At 49.3% G+C, this 17,591-nt stretch overlaps 1 protein-coding gene across 2 annotated transcripts in view; it reads left to right on the top strand.

Annotated features, from left to right (window-relative positions):
* Positions 1 to 17,591, top strand: part of RBM19 (RNA binding motif protein 19) — a 142,895-nt gene that overhangs the window by 23,809 nt on the left and 101,495 nt on the right. For both annotated transcript variants that reach the window (XM_015152890.3, XM_077953224.1), the window contains exons 14-17: positions 42 to 152; positions 2,373 to 2,573; positions 6,152 to 6,281; positions 16,020 to 16,195. In XM_015152890.3, the coding sequence (XP_015008376.3) occupies positions 42 to 152; positions 2,373 to 2,573; positions 6,152 to 6,281; positions 16,020 to 16,195 (618 nt within the window). The remainder of the gene's footprint in view (positions 1 to 41; positions 153 to 2,372; positions 2,574 to 6,151; positions 6,282 to 16,019; positions 16,196 to 17,591) is intronic.

Below are 17,591 nucleotides of genomic sequence, written 5' to 3'. Positions count from 1 at the left end.
GGCCAACAGCCAACCAGGACTCTTCCTTTCCTCTCCCACAGGAGACCAAGGGCAGTGTGGCCGTGCGCGTGGCTCTCGGGGAGACCCAACTCGTCCAGGAAGTGCGGCGCTTTCTCATAGACAACGGGGTCAGCCTGGATTCCTTCAGCCAGGTGAGTGCTCTCGGCAGCACCAGCCAGCGGCCACTGGAGAGTCGGGAATGGCCTTTCCAGGGGAGACGCAGATGGATTTAAGGATCTGGCCTTCTAAGGACTATTACTGATTTCTAAATTGTCTCTAAAGAAAGGAAGAAATGTTACATGGGCTCAGACAAGTGGCCTATCTGACCCTGATGCTGTCTGTCCAGAGCCATAGGTCTGCCTCTAACCCCACAGTTCCCCCACACAGATCGGGACCCCCAACATCTCACTCCCCTACCCAGTGGCTTCCCAGAGCATCTGTTGTCTGTTCGGGGACTTTGACCCTTCTTGAACGTAGCAGGGAAGAGTCCAGCACCTCCATGCGCCTGTTCTCCGCGAAGTAGCAGGTCTTAGATTTATGGATGACTGCAGCTTAGAGGGCCCCTAAGACATCATGAGACCCCTTCATTTTACAATCTGGGATACCAACGCTCAGAGAGTGGGGAGGTGACTTACAAAGTCAAACAGTATTTGTGAGAGGAGCCTGGACTAAAACTCAGGGCTTCTGATTCCCAAAACAGCCCTTTCAGCAGCCTTCCCAGGCCTTAAATTTTTGCCTCAAGATGGATAAGGAGGATGGATGGATGAAGATGGATAGGGGATGGATGGATGAATGGATGGATGGATGGATGGATGGATGGATGGATGGATGGATGGATGGATGGATGGAGGATGAATATGGATGGTGAATGAATGGATGGATCGACTGGATGGGTGGATGGATGGTGGATGAATATAGATGGTGGATGAATGAATGAATATAGATGGTGGATGAATGAATATAGATGATCGATGGATGGATGGATGGATGGATAGATAGACGGATAAAATAAATATACTAATAGCTAACATATATTAAGATTCACCAAAGCACTCTTCTAAGTTTACGTGTTTAATTGGCTCATTTCGTTCATATGGCCACCCTGTGAAAGCAGCAGTACTGTGCTTCCACTCTACAGAAGGAACCACAGTCACAGAGGGGTGAAGTCACTTCATAGCTCATAATGGCGGAACTGAATTTGAACACAGGCTTTCTGGCCCCAGAGTCTCTCTCTAACTGTAACACTGCAGCCTGAGTTGCACCTAAAAGGCCCACTGGTGCCCAGCCTTTCCCACCTGCAGATGGTTTTCACTCCCCTCACCTCACTTAATCTTCATATTAACCCTGTGTGGCCTCTATAAGATGGGTGTGACTGTTAGCCGATTTCGCAGATGAGAAAATTGAGGCCCACAGAAACAAGGTAATTGACCCAAAGTCTCAGGTTAAATTAGCAGCTGAGCTAAGACTTATTCCCAGATAGGCCATATGCCTAGATTTTTCCATTATATTTTATTGGCTCTTCTATTCTCCTCCAACATTACTTTTTAATAAAATTATTGCTAACGTTTTCAGAGTGCTCATATTACATGTACTTTTACTAACCGTTTTAATGAAAACTTTTCCTAGAGCTATCCTGTGAAATAGATGCTCTGTCCTTGCTGTCGCTGCAGGAGCTGAAGCACAGTTAAATACATTTCTCAAGGCTGAATAGCTAGTCTTTTAGTTTGAATTCTCCCAGAAGCAGATTCTGACACAAGGATTCAAGGGCAAACAGTATTGGGGGCTGTGCAGAAAAGCCTGGTGAGAAAGGGATGCGGGGAAGGGGAGGAGCCCAGGGTGCAGAGTGCTGCTGCAGTACGCTGCCCTGTGGTTGCCTGGAGCTCTGCCTAGGGGAAAGCCTGCAGCGCTCATACCTCAGTCTCATCCCACCCAAGGACAAGGGGACCAGCAACTCCTGAGAGCTGAGGGCTGCTCCCAGGGGGCGTTAACTCTGCAGCACATTCTGCTGGCTGCACGTGGTAGCAGGTGGGCGGTCTGTAGTTCAGGAGCCTTGGTACTGAGATGCAGACCCCAGCCCCTGGAAGCCTAGGAAGGTGCAGCCCTGCTCACGAGTGGAGGAGGGGCTGGGATTTGATCCAGGAGCTCCAGCTTCAGGGCCCCAGGCCTTACCCGCCTCTGTAGAGCTGCCTGGCAGCCTTGCAACAAGGATCATGCCAGAGAGGTTGGTTCCTCCTGGGTCCATCTCCTAAGTGCCTGGTTGCTGAGGTTCCAAATGGAGAACCTCATCTGGAGACCCCCACAATCCCTGCTGGTGTCAGCTGGGGACCCTCCTCCCTCCTGTGGTCCCACATGTGGGCATTTCCTCTCTGCAGGCTGCAGCAGAGCGAAGCAAGACTGTGATTCTGGTCAAGAACCTCCCGGCAGGCACCCTGGCGGCCGAGCTGCAGGAGACCTTCGGCCGTTTTGGCAGCCTAGGCCGCGTGCTGCTGCCAGAGGGTGGAATCACCGCCATCGTGGAGTTCCTGGAGCCCCTGGAGGCCCGCAGGGCCTTCAGGCATCTGGCCTATTCCAAGGTAGGGCTGCTGGAGACCCGGAGTCGATCTGGAGAAGGACCAGTGAGGGCTGCTTCAAGGGAGAGGGTGCACTGGACTGTGGATTCACAGATGTGGCACGTGGGAGCTCACGTGCCACTGGTCTGGATCATGGTTGAGTGTCATCCCTACCGCCTGAAAACCCATCTGGAAGGGAAGAATGGGAGAGGGAAGTTCTTTTTTTTTTTTTTTGAGACAAAATCTCGCTCTGTCGCCCAGGCTGGAGTGCAGTGGCGCGATCTCTGCTCTCTGCAAGCTCCGCCTCCCGGGTTCACGCCATTCTCCTGCCTCAGCCTCCCAAGTAGCTGGGACTACAGGCGCCCGCCACCACGCCTGGCTAATTTTTTTGTATTTTTAATAGAGACGGGGTTTCACCGTGTTCACCAGGATGGTCTTGATCTCCTGACCTCGTGATCCACCCACCTCGGCCTCCCAAAGTGCAGGTGTGAGCCACCACACCTGGCCGGGAGAGGGAAGTTCTAAACCATCCTCCAGAAAGCATGCCTTGGTTCCTTGCCTGACTCTAGCTTTTCTTTGGCTTTCTTTACCCATGTTAATTTGGATTAACATTTTAATTTTAATTAAATGTGTTCATTCTTTTTTTAAAAAAATGTATTTTATTTATTTTTAAAGACATGATCTCTCTCACCCAGGCTACAGTGCAGTGGCGCCATCTTCGTTCGCTGCAGCCTCGAGCTCTGGGACTCAAGCAATCCTCCCTCCTCAGCCTCCCATGTAGCTGAGACTACAGGCGTGCACCACCATGCCTGGCTAATTTTTTTATTTTTTGTGGAGGGCAAATTTCTGGCTAATTTCTCTATTTTTGTAGAGAAAAAGTTCTCCCTATTTTGCCCAAGAATGAGCATTCTTGATGCTTTTGCAATCTTGTAGCTACAATGAGATGAATGAAAGTCATTTCTGTAGGTGGGGCTGTCTCCTGGTTCTTGGTTTAGAAAAAAGCCAACAGTTGTGTATTAGTTTGCTGGCTGCGGCTGTCATAACAAATTTTCACAAGCCAGTTGGCTTGAAACAACAGAAATAGATCGTCCCATGGTTCCAAAGGCCACAGTCTGAAATCAAGGTGTCAGCAGGGTTGTGCTTCCTCTGAAGGCTCTAAGGAGTCTGATCTGTGTCTCTTCCAGCTTCTGGTGGCTCCAGGGATCCCTGGCCCATGGCTGCATCATTCCAGTTTCTCCCTTCATCCTCACGTGGTATTTCCTCTTCTCCTCTTAGTCTTCCTCTGTATTTCTCTTAGAAGGACACTTGTCATTGGATTTAGGGTCTGCCTGGATAATGCAAGATGATCTCATCTCAAAATCTTTCACTTAATGAAATTTGCGAAGATACTTTTTCCAAACAAGGGCGCATTCGTGGGTTCTAGGGGTTCAAGACATAGACATACCCTGTGGGGCCACTGCAAGTGTTTTCTGTTTATACGGCACTTTAGCACTTTGCAGACCTTGGTCTCCCCCAGCAATTCTGAGAGATAGGTATTCGTGTCCCCCCAGCAATTCTGAGAGATAGATATTCATGTCCCCCAGCAATTCTGAGAGATAGATATTCATGTCCCCCAGCAATTCTGAGAGATAGATATTCATGTCCCCCAGCAATTCTGAGAGAGAGATATTCATGTCCCCCAGCAATTCTGAGAGAGAGATATTCATGTCCCCCAGCAATTCTGAGAGAGAGATATTCATGTCCCCCAGCAATTCTGAGAGATAGATATTCATGTCCCCCAGCAATTCTGAGAGATATTCATGTCCCCCAGCAATTCTGAGAGATAGATATTCATGTCCCCCAGCAATTCTGAGAGAGAGATATTCATGTCCCCCAGCAATTCTGAGAGATAGATATTCATGTCCCCCAGCAATTCTGAGAGATAGATATTCATGTCCCCCAATAATTCTGAGAGATAGATATTCATGTCCCCCAATAATTCTGAGAGATAGATATTCATGTCCCCCAGCAATTCTGAGAGATAGATATTCATGTCCCCCAGCAATTCTGAGAGAGAGATATTCATGTCCCCCAGCAATTCTGAGAGATAGATATTCATGTCCCCCAGCAATTCTGAGAGATAGATATTCATGTCCCCCAGCAATTCTGAGAGAGAGATATTCATGTCCCCCAGCAATTCTGAGATAGATATTCATGTCCCCCAGCAATTCTGAGAGATAGATATTCATGTCCTCCAATAATTCTGAGAGGTAGATATTCATGTCCCCCAGCAATTCTGAGAGATAGATATTCATGTCCCCCAGCAATTCTGAGAGATAGATATTCATGTCCCCCAATAATTCTGAGAGATAGATATTCATGTCCCCATTTTGCTGGCAAGGAAATGATTTCTCATTCTCTGCCACTTTAACCCCATAATAGTGTTTAGCTTGGGACTCTGTGGTCACTAAGCTCTCAGGAAGTCAGTCTGTGCCTGAGCCATAAGAAAAATTATCTAGGTGGGGCCCCATGACTGAGATGTGAGCATCCTTTGGAATGTGACACCATCCTTTCTTCCTTCTGCTTTGGGAGGACATGTCCACCACCAAAGGCTCTCTCTGTGTGAGCCACAGTTTGAGAGCACTGACTAGGTGAGGCCTCCTGTTTTGGGCGGTGTCTATTTCACCAACAAGAAGACTGCTGTCTTCATTTTGCACATATGGAAACTGATGGCCTCTCTGATGCCCTGGCCCACAATCGCACAGCTCAGTGTGATGCAGCTCGCTGTCTGCACACCAGTCTGTTTCACTCTGAAGCATGTGTATGTTTCTGAAACATAACTAATTTGCAAGGCTTTCATGGAGTATGAAATTTGAAAAGATTCAAAAAGGGCATTTGTTGACACGTCTCGCTCCCACCCTGTCCTGCAGCTCCCCAGTGGCCGCCTAATGAGGCAGGTGTCATCAGTGTCTTGTTTATCACCCCCCGGCCCCCCCCTTTTTTTTTTTTAAGAGACAGGATTTCCCTGGAGTACAGTGGTGGAATCCTAGCTCACTGCAGCCTCAAACTCCTGAGCTCAAGGGATCCTCCCACCTCAGCTTCCTGAGTAGCTACAGGTGTGTGCCACTATGCCCAGCTATCCTTTTAAAAAAATAACATCTGCATGCACACACACGCGCATGCGTATACAGGTGTTGCCCGTGGTTATATGCACATAGAGAGAAAGTGTGTTCTCTTAATGGGTATTTCACACTTCCTCCTGGAGAGCTGCACTTTACCAATGATGTGCTCTCTCCTCGTCCCACTCCCATCTAAAGTATAAAACTTTAGCGTTTCATACTCTGATTGGAAAAAACACAAAGAGGGCCTTGGAGCTGCCGTATGTCTGGTGGCAACAGAGACTAAAGCCTCTCTCCTGTACCCTGAGATGAAGCACGGGGGCGAGTGTTGTCCTCAGGGAGTAGACAGCAGTCAGGGCTCTGGGCTGGGCTCCTTCCGGCTCCATTCTTGGGTGAATTGCCCACCCTCTGTGACCCTTGGGCTGTGATCTGCATGGGACTGAGTCCCTCCCTAGCAGTGTGTTGTAATGAGGACCCACAGGGCCATCACTCTTGTCTCTGCAGTTCCACCATGTCCCCCTGTATCTGGAGTGGGCTCCAGTTGGCGTCTTCTCCAGCGCAGCCCCACAGAAGAAAAAGCTCCAAGACACACCTTTGGAACCTGCGGAAAAGGATGAAGCAGAGCCAGAAACAGGTAAGAGCTGAGTCTGAGACCAGGATGCCTTGGGATAACAGGTGAGGGAAAGGAGGAGGGTGAGGGGCAGCGGGAAGTTTCTCATCAAGCCTCTGGTTTAAAATTCTTTGTTCATGCTAGAGACTAGTGGGGCTCAGACTCAGATTTTATGGGCATGTCCTGTAAAAACCAGTGTCAAAATTATGGATGCAGCATGCTTTTAGTTTGTCAATTAAAGCTTGTAGGGGAAAAAAACTATAATCTATTAACAAGGATTCAAAGCAGAGCAAGTGTAAACAACCTTCCTATTTCAAAGACGGGCCAGAATGGCTCATGGGGAGGGTGGCTGGTACGGGAGATACTTATTCTCATGTCCTTGGAGTGGCAGTGCCCTCTGATGTCCAGTGACTGCAAAGGCAGGAAAGGAAGGGGAAGCCGTGGCCCCTGGGGGCCAGAGAGCACAGCCCCCACCCCCTGGCTAATGCTTCCTAGCTGGGGAAAGGGGTATCATTGGACTTTGGGACCGGGCAGTACTTTCTTGTCAGGACTGCTTTGCAAATCACAAGACATTTCACATCCCTGGCCTGTGCCTCTGAGTGTCATGAGTGCCCCCAGTCCTTGTGACAACCTGGAACACCCCCATGCTTTCCTAGATGCCCACAGTGGGCAGTGTAGCCCCCGCATTGAGGACCTCGTAGTCTGAGAACCATGACCACATCTTAGAAGCCAAGACGAACAGGACCATGGTCATTCTATCTAGATGTTAAGATTTTCCTTGTCAGTAGTAACCACTCCCCTATACACACCCACATTACAGCAACCAGTTGTTTAATTTATTAAAATAAGGATGTTAAAAAAAAAACAAAGTAGTAAGTCCTTAGCTACTCTCTCCTTTGTTCTCGTATTTTTTTTTTATAAGGACATTTCATAGTTTAAAAAAAAAAATAGTTGGGGAGCAACATTCTCAGATTTAAGATTTTTTTTTTTTTTTTTTTGAGACAGAGTCTTGCTCTGTTGCCCAGGCTGGAGTGCACGATCTCGGCTCACTGCAACCTCTACCTCCTGGGTTCAAGCAATTCTCCTGCCTCAGCCTCCCGAGTAGCTGGGACTACAGGCGCCCGCCACCACACCTGGCTAGTATTTTTGTATTTTTAGTAGAGACAGGGTTTCACCATATTGGCCAGGCTGGTCTGGAATTCCTGGCCTCAAGTGATCTGCCTGCCTCAGCCTCCCAAAGTGCTGGGATTACAGGCATAAGCCACCATGCCCAGTCTAAGATTTTAATCAAATAGACTTTGCTGTACCTAACCTCCCCTGCCCTGTCCGCATTTCTCATTTCCGTGTTTCACTGTGGATCTTCAGGACTGGCTCAGCCAGCGCAAGGCATTTAGAAGTGCTGGTCTGGAGGCCTGTTTCAGTCAGGAAGCAAAATCCTTCAGTCCCTTTGCGGTGTGAGGACCCAGAAGCATCCCCTGTCGTTGGGGTTAATGATGATTGGTGTAAACCTTGTGAAAACCTGTCTCCTGCTCCCGCTCGTTTATGAGTTAGCTCTCTCCACTCCATTTGGATCAGGGTCTCCTTCAAAACCTGTGCTTGCTCCCATCAAAACAAAATTCTCTTTATGTCATCCTGGCTTGTTCTTCACTGTCTCCCCCAAATCACAGCTGCCTTGGTTTTCAGTTCAGTTACTACCCTTGAACCTAAGTAATGTGTTTTTTTGGCCCAAAGCAAGTTCTCCTTCGAAACACAGAGATCATCCAGGACTGAGCGGCACTGAAATCAAATCCGGAGGAGGCCTCTTCCTGCAGCCTTGGGTGGCAACAGGAGGCAGGCGGGGGACACGTGGTGCCTCCCAAGGTGACCGCTTCCACCAGGCTTTTCATTTCCTTGTGTCCTGGGGATTCTCCCTGTCTGCTGTCTCCTTTGTTCTGTAACACTTGTCACAATTTCTATTTATTCTGTTTGTTTGTTACTCGTATTTGTTCCCTATCTATCTCAGCCAGACGTTGAGTTGTGAAGGCAGGGAGTGGGGCGCTCTCCTTCACTGCCCGGTACCGAGCACCCCGGGAGGCGCAGGCATAGGGAAGCTCGGTTCACAGGTGTCAAGGGAGTGAGTGAACGCAGGAGAATCTGCCTCTTTGTCCCTTGGAAAGATGGGGCTGGGTCATACTTGTCTTTCTCCCAAGCCTCTGGCACATAGTAGAAGCTTAGTTAGGTTTGAACGTTTGGTTTTGGTTTTTAGCCCTGCCTCAGAACACAGTGGTGACAGTAATACCATCTATCAGAATAATAGTGGGGGCTCCCATTTGTCCCCACCCGCACAAATGGCCCTTTATTTTATTTCAAATGCTCATCACTTCCTGGAATTGTGTCATGAATGGGTTCCTTTCCCTGGTGTTGCTCTGTCTGACTCTGCCCCTGGAATGGCCACTCCACACGCCGAGAGCCCGTTGACCTTGCTCATGGCAGTATCCTAGCACCCAGGAATGTGCCCCCGTGGCTGGTAGTGATCAGGAAGTGCGTGTGAGCGAACCCAAGAGCAAAAGCAGCAGTTATGCCATGCCGGGCATGGTTCTAAGCCCTTGGCGTCCTCATCATGTACGGCCTAGAGCTCCTGGAGAAATGGCCCTGAGATTTCCAGTAAGCAGCCACTCTGTGACTGGACAAACCACCTGCCTCTCTGAGGCTCAGTTTCCATATCTGTAAAATGGGTGTTGTATCTGCCCCGGCCCCCGAGGGCGTGGTGGGATGTCACATGCACATTACCAGTCTTCTGCTGCTGTTGGTGACCGAGTAATATAAATCACAGTGCATTTTTGAGAGGCTGAGGCAGGAGGATCATTTGAGTCCAGAAGTTCAAGACAATCCTGCACAACATGACAAAACCCCATTTCTACGAAAAATACAAAAATTAGCTGGGCGTGGTGGTGCATGCCTTGTTGTCCCAGCTACTCAGGAGGCTGAGTTTGGAGGATCACTTGAGCCTGGGAGATCGAGGCTGCAGTGAGCCGAGATTATACCACTACACCCAGCCTGGGTGACAGAGCGAGACCCTATCTCAAAAATTAAATTTAGAAAAATATGTCACAGTGAATAGTCTTTAACTCACCATGGGCACCAGCCCTGAGCCAGCAGCCGAGCTGGGCGATCAAGATGGATACCACACAGATGCACAGACCCCCTTCCCCAGGAACTCCTGAGCTGTGGAGGACAATAGAGCTGTTGGGGGACAAGTGAGATGTCACAAGTAGTAATAGAAGTGGGCCCTGAGTACAGCAATGTCTGCAGCACAGCACAGGGTGTGTCGCGGAGATAGTGTGCTGTGGTTTACCATCAGAGTGTTTTCCCACCCCCTGCCCCGCGGGTCCCCCAGCTTTCTGGGTCTACATTGCAGGTTTGAGCATGTCCCCAACAGCCCCTACCTCCCAGAGGGGCTGCTTTCCAGGGCCTGACCATGACTCACACAAAGAAGGCCTTAGAGCCCGGCCGGCCGCCGGGCCTCCTTCGGCCCGGGAAGTTGTGCGTGTCTGTACTAATTCCAAGCCCTACTGCGTCCTGCGTCATTGGTGAATTCCCACAGAGCTGATCTCCAGGGCCTCCTCCTGCCCTCTCACTGCAGGCAGCCTGTGCACAGCCCCTCCTGGCTGGTGCTGTTCTTTTCACCTGCTCCTCCCCCACCCCCGCCCTCTTTGCATTGTTCTCGAAGCTTCGCCAGATCCCCAACTCCCCCGTGGTATGAAGACAAGGAGGGCTGAGGGGGACTCAGCCAGCCCCCAAAGCCCTGGATTTTCTCAGGCTCCCAAGGAAGAAGAGTAGGAGGGGAGTGGACATAGCTTTTTTTTTATTTTACCCCCTTCCTTTCTGCAAAGCTCTCCTGTTCTCTGTACCAGTCTCGAGGGAGGGGGACAGCATGTTTTATCTCCCCACAACCAAGACCCTCACCTCCAGATAAAGGGCTCAGAGTGGGGGGAGGTCCTGAAAAGCTGCTTGCAACTGATAACAGTCTTTGCTGTCAGCTCCAGCGCCGAGAGCAGGGAAAGGGGAGGAGGCCGCAGTAAATTCTGTGGCCTGATTATAATAAAGCCCCATGTGGCGATGCGTGACTGGATTTGATTGTGCTAACTACAGATGGAAGCACATTTCCCCCTGCCTCTCCCAGCCCCCTCCAGCCCACCTTGCTTTTAGATCCTTCCCCTCACTCCCCCACCCCCAGGCCCAACCCTGATTCCTGTCTCACTTCTTCCCTCTTTTTCTGGTTCCTGGTGATTTTGTTGGCAAACATCTGTTTGAGTTTCACAATACCTTATTTTTTTCTTTCCCATCTTTCTTTTGTCTCCTGACTTGGGGCCAGCAGCAGAAGTGCTTTTTAAAATGACCTTTGGCTTCATGGCCTTGGCTCCTGGCTGTCTCCACGCCTCTCTGGACACAGCCTGGCCTGGTGACTCGGGGAGCAGAAGCTGACTGGCAGTGGCGCCCAGCTGTGAACTCGGATGCCTGGCCTTGGCTGGCCTTCCTGGGAGCATGAAGCCAGCAGCTCACCCTGCAGGGAGAAGGGGAAGGAGGGCCGGGGGCTCCCCACACTGGGTTGTCTTACCTCTCACAGGGTTAGGGATTTCCAACATTTTCCCCTGGATTTCTCTCTCATCGAGGCCTGCTGGGCAGTGTGGGTAGCAGGGATGATATTGAGAACAAAACTGTTCTCTCGCAGCACTCACTGCAGGCCCAGGCTCAGGTCTCACAGCCTGTTCTGCATTCATTCTCATCATCGTCCTGCAAGTAGGCACCATGATGGCCAGCCCCTTTTTAGATGGAAAGAAGGAAGCACAGAGTTTGCATGACTTGAGCAAGGTCACACATGTGGAGAGAGCTGGGATGTGACCTGAAGCCATCAACTCTGAGGCCTATGCTTTTACCTAAAACCCCACAGCTCCTCTTGATCACAGTAAGGGCTGTTTCGTGATCGCTGTGTTCTAGGCACATGCCGAGTGCCCAACATACTCATCGTCCACAAGTAGATCTGTTCTGAGCCCAGTGCTGGAGATGCGGCGCCAACTGAGTCAGACTGGGTCCTGTCCTCAAGCTCTCCGTGTAGCTGGGGAGCACAGATAGAGAAGCAAACTGCTTCATACGGTGATGCCAGAACAGGACAGGGCTCTGAAAACAGGAAAGCAGAAGAATGGAACAGCGAGTGGCTGGGCCTGGGCTGGAGACTGCTTGAACTAGAGTGGACAGGATGAGCTCCCTGCGGGGAGGCTGTGTGAGAAGGAGCCAGGCCTGGGAAAGCAGCAGACCAGCAGAATAGGCAGAGGCCAGCAGGTGCAAAGGCCCCGTGGTAGGGAGCGGGGCTTGGCAGGCTCGACAACCAGAAAAGAGACCAGTGTGTTTAGAATGGAGGTGACAGGAGAGAAGGGAAAAGGGTAAGGGATGAAGTCAGGGAAAGTGGTGAGCCAGAGAGAGGGGCAGAGGGCACAGCAGCAAGGAGGCTCTTCAGTCATTCTGGTGAGGTGAGAGGTGATGGAGCCATGGCCTGGCATGTGGAGGAAGTAGTGGATACTTGCATTTCCAAACAGCCCAGCAAAGCGCAGGTGTATGAGGACTGCTGGCAAAGATAACAACTCTTCCCGCTTTGAAGCACACCGGCCACCGCTCATGGACCTGGGAGGCCATGCTGAGGGCTGCTGGGCACTCCACATTGTTTCCCTTGTAAGACTTGGGAACTCCTGGAATGCCACGCTGGGGACTGGCTGGGTTCCAGGGCCTTGTGGGAGAGAGGGGGAAGGGCCATTATCTTTGTCAGTGGTCTGTATACACCTGTGTTTTGCTGGGTTTTGAAACAACCTATACAACATATCCTATACAATATACTCACATTAATTTACAGTTCATTTAAACTTCAAATGTAGATTTTGCATTCCTTCTTGTTCATAATTATTATATCATCGTCCTTTTAAAATTTGGTAATTGAGTTTACAGTCACCCACTGTTCTGTTTACCAGTGTTCCTACAAATTAGTATGACTTTGGGGTTTTTGTTTGTGTATGTATTTTTGGTATCAGGGGAGAGGTGGTTTTCATAAACTCCATTTTATAAGGGTGCTGAGACAGCAGTGAAGTTACTCGCCCAGGGTCATGCAGCTAGGTTGTGGCAGGGCTGGGACTAGGCCTGCCCTCGTCTTCCAGGGCCCTTCTCCAGTAGATCTCTAAAGACCGTGATACCCTTGAATTGTTAGTTCTTCTAGGATCCAGGGTGAAGTTTCAGGTGTAGGGTGGTGGTTGCTGTGAACGCAAGGTTCGGGGAAAGAACGGACATCTCCAGGGTCATCCAGAGCCTGCGCTGTTGGAGGAAAGGCAGACCCCTTTGAGAACATCTTTCATTTCAAGCTGGGTGTTCCTCCCGAAGGGGAGGGTAAGAGGCTGACTTATGGGAGGTTGGAGATGCCGGGTGAGCCCCATGCCAGGCCAGCTGCACACCCAGATAATCAGTCTTCACCATCCTCACATTTCCCTCTTGTTCTTCCTGGGCTGGGGCTAAGGGCAGCTGATCTGCCAGGGAAGGGATCTATCCAATCCTGGTCTCAGCTCTGTTACTAAACCCAAACATCACACCTCCTTGGGCAGGTGCCTGGGCATTTAATGATGCCCTTTGTAGTACACCAGCCACCGCTCATGGACCAGGGAGGCAGTGTGGAGTCAACTCCAGCCACGCTAAGGGGTGCTGGGCTCCCCGGGTTGTTACCCTTGTGAGACTTGGAACTCCTGGAATGCCACACTGGGCACTGGCTGGGTTCCAGGGCCATGGGGGAGAAAGACAGAAGGGCATCTGCCAGTGCTCTGGGGCAGGCTAGATGCAGGGAGCACAGCACCGAGGTTTCAATGAGCTGGTGTACTTGTTGACTACTGCCTAATTTAAAAGTCACTTGCCATTAAGTTGCCAAGATTTAAAAACCACGGGATTTCCTCTGTAAAGCTGAATTTCCTGCTTCTCTTAATAGATCTGAATTCTGGCCACGCTAGGTTGACCTTTCTGTCAATTGGCCAGTGCCAAGAAGGGGCTGCTCCCTTAAAGTGGCCATGAGCCCTCTTGGTCACCATCCCCACTATGCTTTTTTCTATAAAATTTTTTTCCAGTCTTCCATGAACCTGTCTCATCAACCAGAAGGTGCCTGAGATTTCGGGTTCCGATGCGGCAGCCTCCAGAACTCTCCTTGGGCCCCCCGTTTTCTGTGATGTAGCTGCTGTGGTCATGAGTGAGACTGTACTCGGGACATCCAACCATGTGCCTGGTGCATGGTAGGGGACCTCATCAGTGTTCTTTCCTTTCTCCTTTAATCTCCAAGATGTCAAACGCCAAGGAGGGCCAGTGGGGTGGAAATATTCCCTGCTGAAGGTCATGGTTTTCATCTCCATTGAAGTTCTTGTCCAGGACCTGAAGTCTTAGCTGCCTTGCATAGCTTTAGTTCTCACCATTCGTGGTATTTTTTCCTCCAGCTTCATTTGAAAGTTGGGTTTTGAGTACAAAGGGCCACACCATGGAGTCTGTCTTGTTGGGTAAATTGTGTTAGTTTCTTGGTTGGGGGAGGAGCCTTTGTGTAGATTTCTTCTTTTTGTCCTGGTATCTGAGTCTCGACTCTGGGCTTACCAGAGGGAGGAAGGCAGTGTGTTCAACTGATGTTAAAGAGACAGGATTATCATGGTAGCTGTTTCTGTAAGGACTTAAAAGGGTTGTTTTATGACAAAGTGGTCGAAGCTTAATTAGGACTTGAAAGCATTAGGCTTCCATCAGAAAGGGCACGGCGGACAGAGGCATCTTTGGTGCTTGGCAGTGAGAGTGTGTGGGATGGAGCTGAACCCCGGAAAGCCCCCTTACATCATGCAGAAGTTTGAACTATGCAAGTGAAGGTGTGAGTAGAAGAAGCAGGCTGTCTCCATCAGCTCCAGCCTACCCGCCCATGGAACCTCCAGGTGCTTCTGCCAGGCTAGGGTGCAGGGTTTAACTCTTAAGGGAGGTCACTGGTCATCTGCTTAGAAACATTGAGGGTGAGGGATGTGAAGGCACAGCCTGAGAACTGCTCTGAAGAATTGCTAAGACAGTCTGATTTCCTGGGGGATATGGGAATAGCTTCAGAAGCCTTGTCTTTGGAGGAGGAATTTGTCTCCAGGTCCTAATCATGTGACTTGGGGAAATTGGGGAGCTTGAAACGAATTGAACACATTTCCTCCTAAGATTTCTCAAAAGATCATGACACTGCCCTGTTCCAACTTCCTGAGGCTTCTGTCAGCTGAGAATGAAATCTACATGCTTAGGGGCACTGCAGCTAGCAGGTCTAGTCTCCCTGTTCCCAACTCCCTGAGCTGCAGCCACACACAGACAACACGCACGCAGACACACACACACACACAGACACACACACCCCTTGCTAACTCACAGCTTCATATTTGCTCTTTAGAGAGCCTCTCTAAAGAGCCTCTCCCTAAAATGCTGTTCTTTCAGAGTAGGAGCGGCACAAAGTGCTAGCAGTGACAGGTTGAAATGACAACCATCCCTAATGCCATTCTCCAGAAATAAACCAGGAACACTTTATGCATCTCCTTCCTGTGATCCCTGTGTGTGTGTGTGTGTGTGTGTGTGTGTACACGCTTGTATGTTTTCTCATAAATGTGCAGATCGTGTTTTTTGTTTGTTTTTTGTTTTTGAGATGTAGTCTCACTCTGTCACCCAGGCTGGAGTGCAATGGCTTGATCACAGCAACCTCTGCCTCCCAGGTTCAGGCAATTCTTGTGCCTCAGCCTCCCGATTAGCTGGGATTATAGGTGCCCACCACCATGCCCGGCTAGTTTTTGTATTTTTAGTGGAGACAGGGTTTCACCATGTTGGCCAGGCTAGTCTTGAACTCCTGACCTCAAGTAATCTGCCCGCCTCAGCCACCCAGAGTGCTGGGATTACAGGCATGAGCCACTGCACCTGGCTTAGATCATGATTTAAATTACCTTGAACATTTTCTAAAATTACAGTATACACTTTTTTTAATATCTTAATTTTTCTCTAACTTTTTTGTGATGAGCTTTGTTGTGTGTCATTAAACGTTCTTTGGAAACGTCATTTTTAATGACTACATATTATTCCAGCTTTTGGTGGTTCTCTACCTTACCTAGTCTCTTGTTTGTGAACATCGAGTATTTCCAGTTTTTCCCTGTGATGCGTAACTCTGAATTTAATATGTGTAGACAAAACCACACTTTTTGTGTATATGCTTCCTGAAGTAATGCATATGAGGGATTTTGATGGTATATAACATTCTTTAGGCTCAAGGGAGTAGTATTTAGACTCTTCCTAAGGTTTGCTCCCATCCTATAATTTTTGAAAAGTTTTAAGTTGCATTTTAGTTTGAAAGTTCACTAAGGGCTATTGTTTTGAGGAAAAATAACATTTTGCTTAGGCTTGTGATTTAGTAAAACAGTTCACATGGTAATTTATTTTGAAGTTCAAATTAGTGTGAGCTGGTCCTGTTTAGGCTCTGTTTGGGGGCTGTGTTTCGTATTCCTTTCTCTTTACAACATAGCGGGGCAGGACTTTCTCTCTGTCTCAAGAGTTGCTGAAGCTCAGCACAAGTTGGGGATCCCAGTGCCCCTTTCTGCCACTGCCTGCAGAGGCAGAACCCCTTTACCTAGTAGGCTCTTTGCAGTTGGCCCCAGGGCTCTGGTGGGTTTGACATTATTTCATGGATTTGATGTTTTTGTCTTTGTTTTGATGGGGATTTAGTGCCTGATGGTGAAAGCCCAGAAGATGAAAATCCAACAGAGGAAGGAGTAGACAACTCTTCAGCAAACATGGAAGAGGAGGAGGAGGAAGAGGAAGAAGAAGAAGAGAGCCTCCCAGGGTGTACTCTGTTTATTAAGAATCTCAATTTTGACACAACAGAAGAGAAGCTGAAGGGAGTGAGTGGTTTCTCAGCCCAGCAGGGAGGAGTGTGGGATGGGAAACCCTAGTCTACTGATGTGGCTACTGCATTGATTCTGCCTTAAAACATGATGCGTGTTAATATGCACTTGGGGCAACAACCAGCACACCTACTTGACCCCTTCTCCTGGGGTGTCCAGTAGACAGCTCAACTGAAGACTAGAGCAGTAGCAAGGCTGGCCAGGGGGCCTGAGAGGGGCTACCACATATGCTTTGGAGACATACAGAATCTCTAGGGAGACCGTGTAATATGAAGGCAATAGTTGTTTCTATGATGTAAACTACCCAAAAGTCAATGTCAGCACAATCCTCTCAGCTTGCTGGGAATAATGGAGAAGCCACGTCAATGAATGAGGGTCTGGGCCTGACCTGGAATCCCTGGATGGGGTGAGATTTTTGCATTTATGGGAAGAGGGAAGGGGATGAAAGGGCAGGGAGCTCCAAATAGAAGGTTGGTAAAAGCCAAATGAGGGCTGTGCTGAGTGAGGGCAGGGGGCTTCTAGAAGGAATTGGACCAGCAATCAGGAAACAACGGGGCCTCCAGTTCCAAAGAAGTGGGGTCTGCAAGCTCCCCTACTGTGTGGCACCTCCCTCAGGAGACCCTTTATTTCTAGAGACTGGGCTTGGCACAGAATAAACACTCAATGGGTTTTTCAGTTTTTTGTTTTGTTTTAATGAATAACAACAGCAGGCTGATAGCCATCAACTTGCTCTGGGAAAGAAGCTGGCCATAAGAATGGACCTGATTGATTTCTAAAAATCCCTCTGAACCCTAAAATTCTATCATGGGGTCAAGAGAGAAGACAGTGTCCACTGAGCCTCAGGGGTAGGAACATGGTGGGCAGATGATACGGAGGCAAACGTTGGGGTGTGGTAGAGAGGCAGAGGGCCACAGCCCCTCTGTGACCCTCTGGCTCGGCCTCTGTGATGTGACTGTCCCTTTACCTATCAGAAGAGCGGCCCCAGCAGCAGAGATACCCTGACTAAAGCAGCAGCGTTTAAGGAGCTAAGATTTACCTTATTAAGCAAATGGAAACCCACCCTTAGACTTGCCTTTGGCTACTTCCTGGTTCCATTTTTGTTTTGCTTTGCTTTTAAACAGTGGCATGTGCTGGTAGCATCCAAAAGGTAGATAGATTTGAATATGTCAGATAGATTTGAACTTTAGTTTTATTTTTTTTCTGGTGCGGGTCTGGTATGGGAACATCATTATCTGGGATCATTGTTTCCTGGGAGATGCACGCAAACAGCAGCCCAAGAGCATCCTCTGAATTCAAGGATTCTGGAGCTGGAAGTCACAGCCAAGATGACCTAGTTCACTCTCTTCATGGAACATGGCTGGAGGCTGAGCTTCAGAGAGGCTGGTTCACTGTC

This window comes from Macaca mulatta, chromosome 11 (genome assembly GCF_049350105.2).
Source record: "Macaca mulatta isolate MMU2019108-1 chromosome 11, T2T-MMU8v2.0, whole genome shotgun sequence".
Classification (NCBI taxonomy): Eukaryota; Metazoa; Chordata; class Mammalia; order Primates; family Cercopithecidae; genus Macaca; species Macaca mulatta.
Note: the sequence above shows the minus strand (reverse complement) of the source record. Positions and strands in the feature narration are given on the sequence as shown.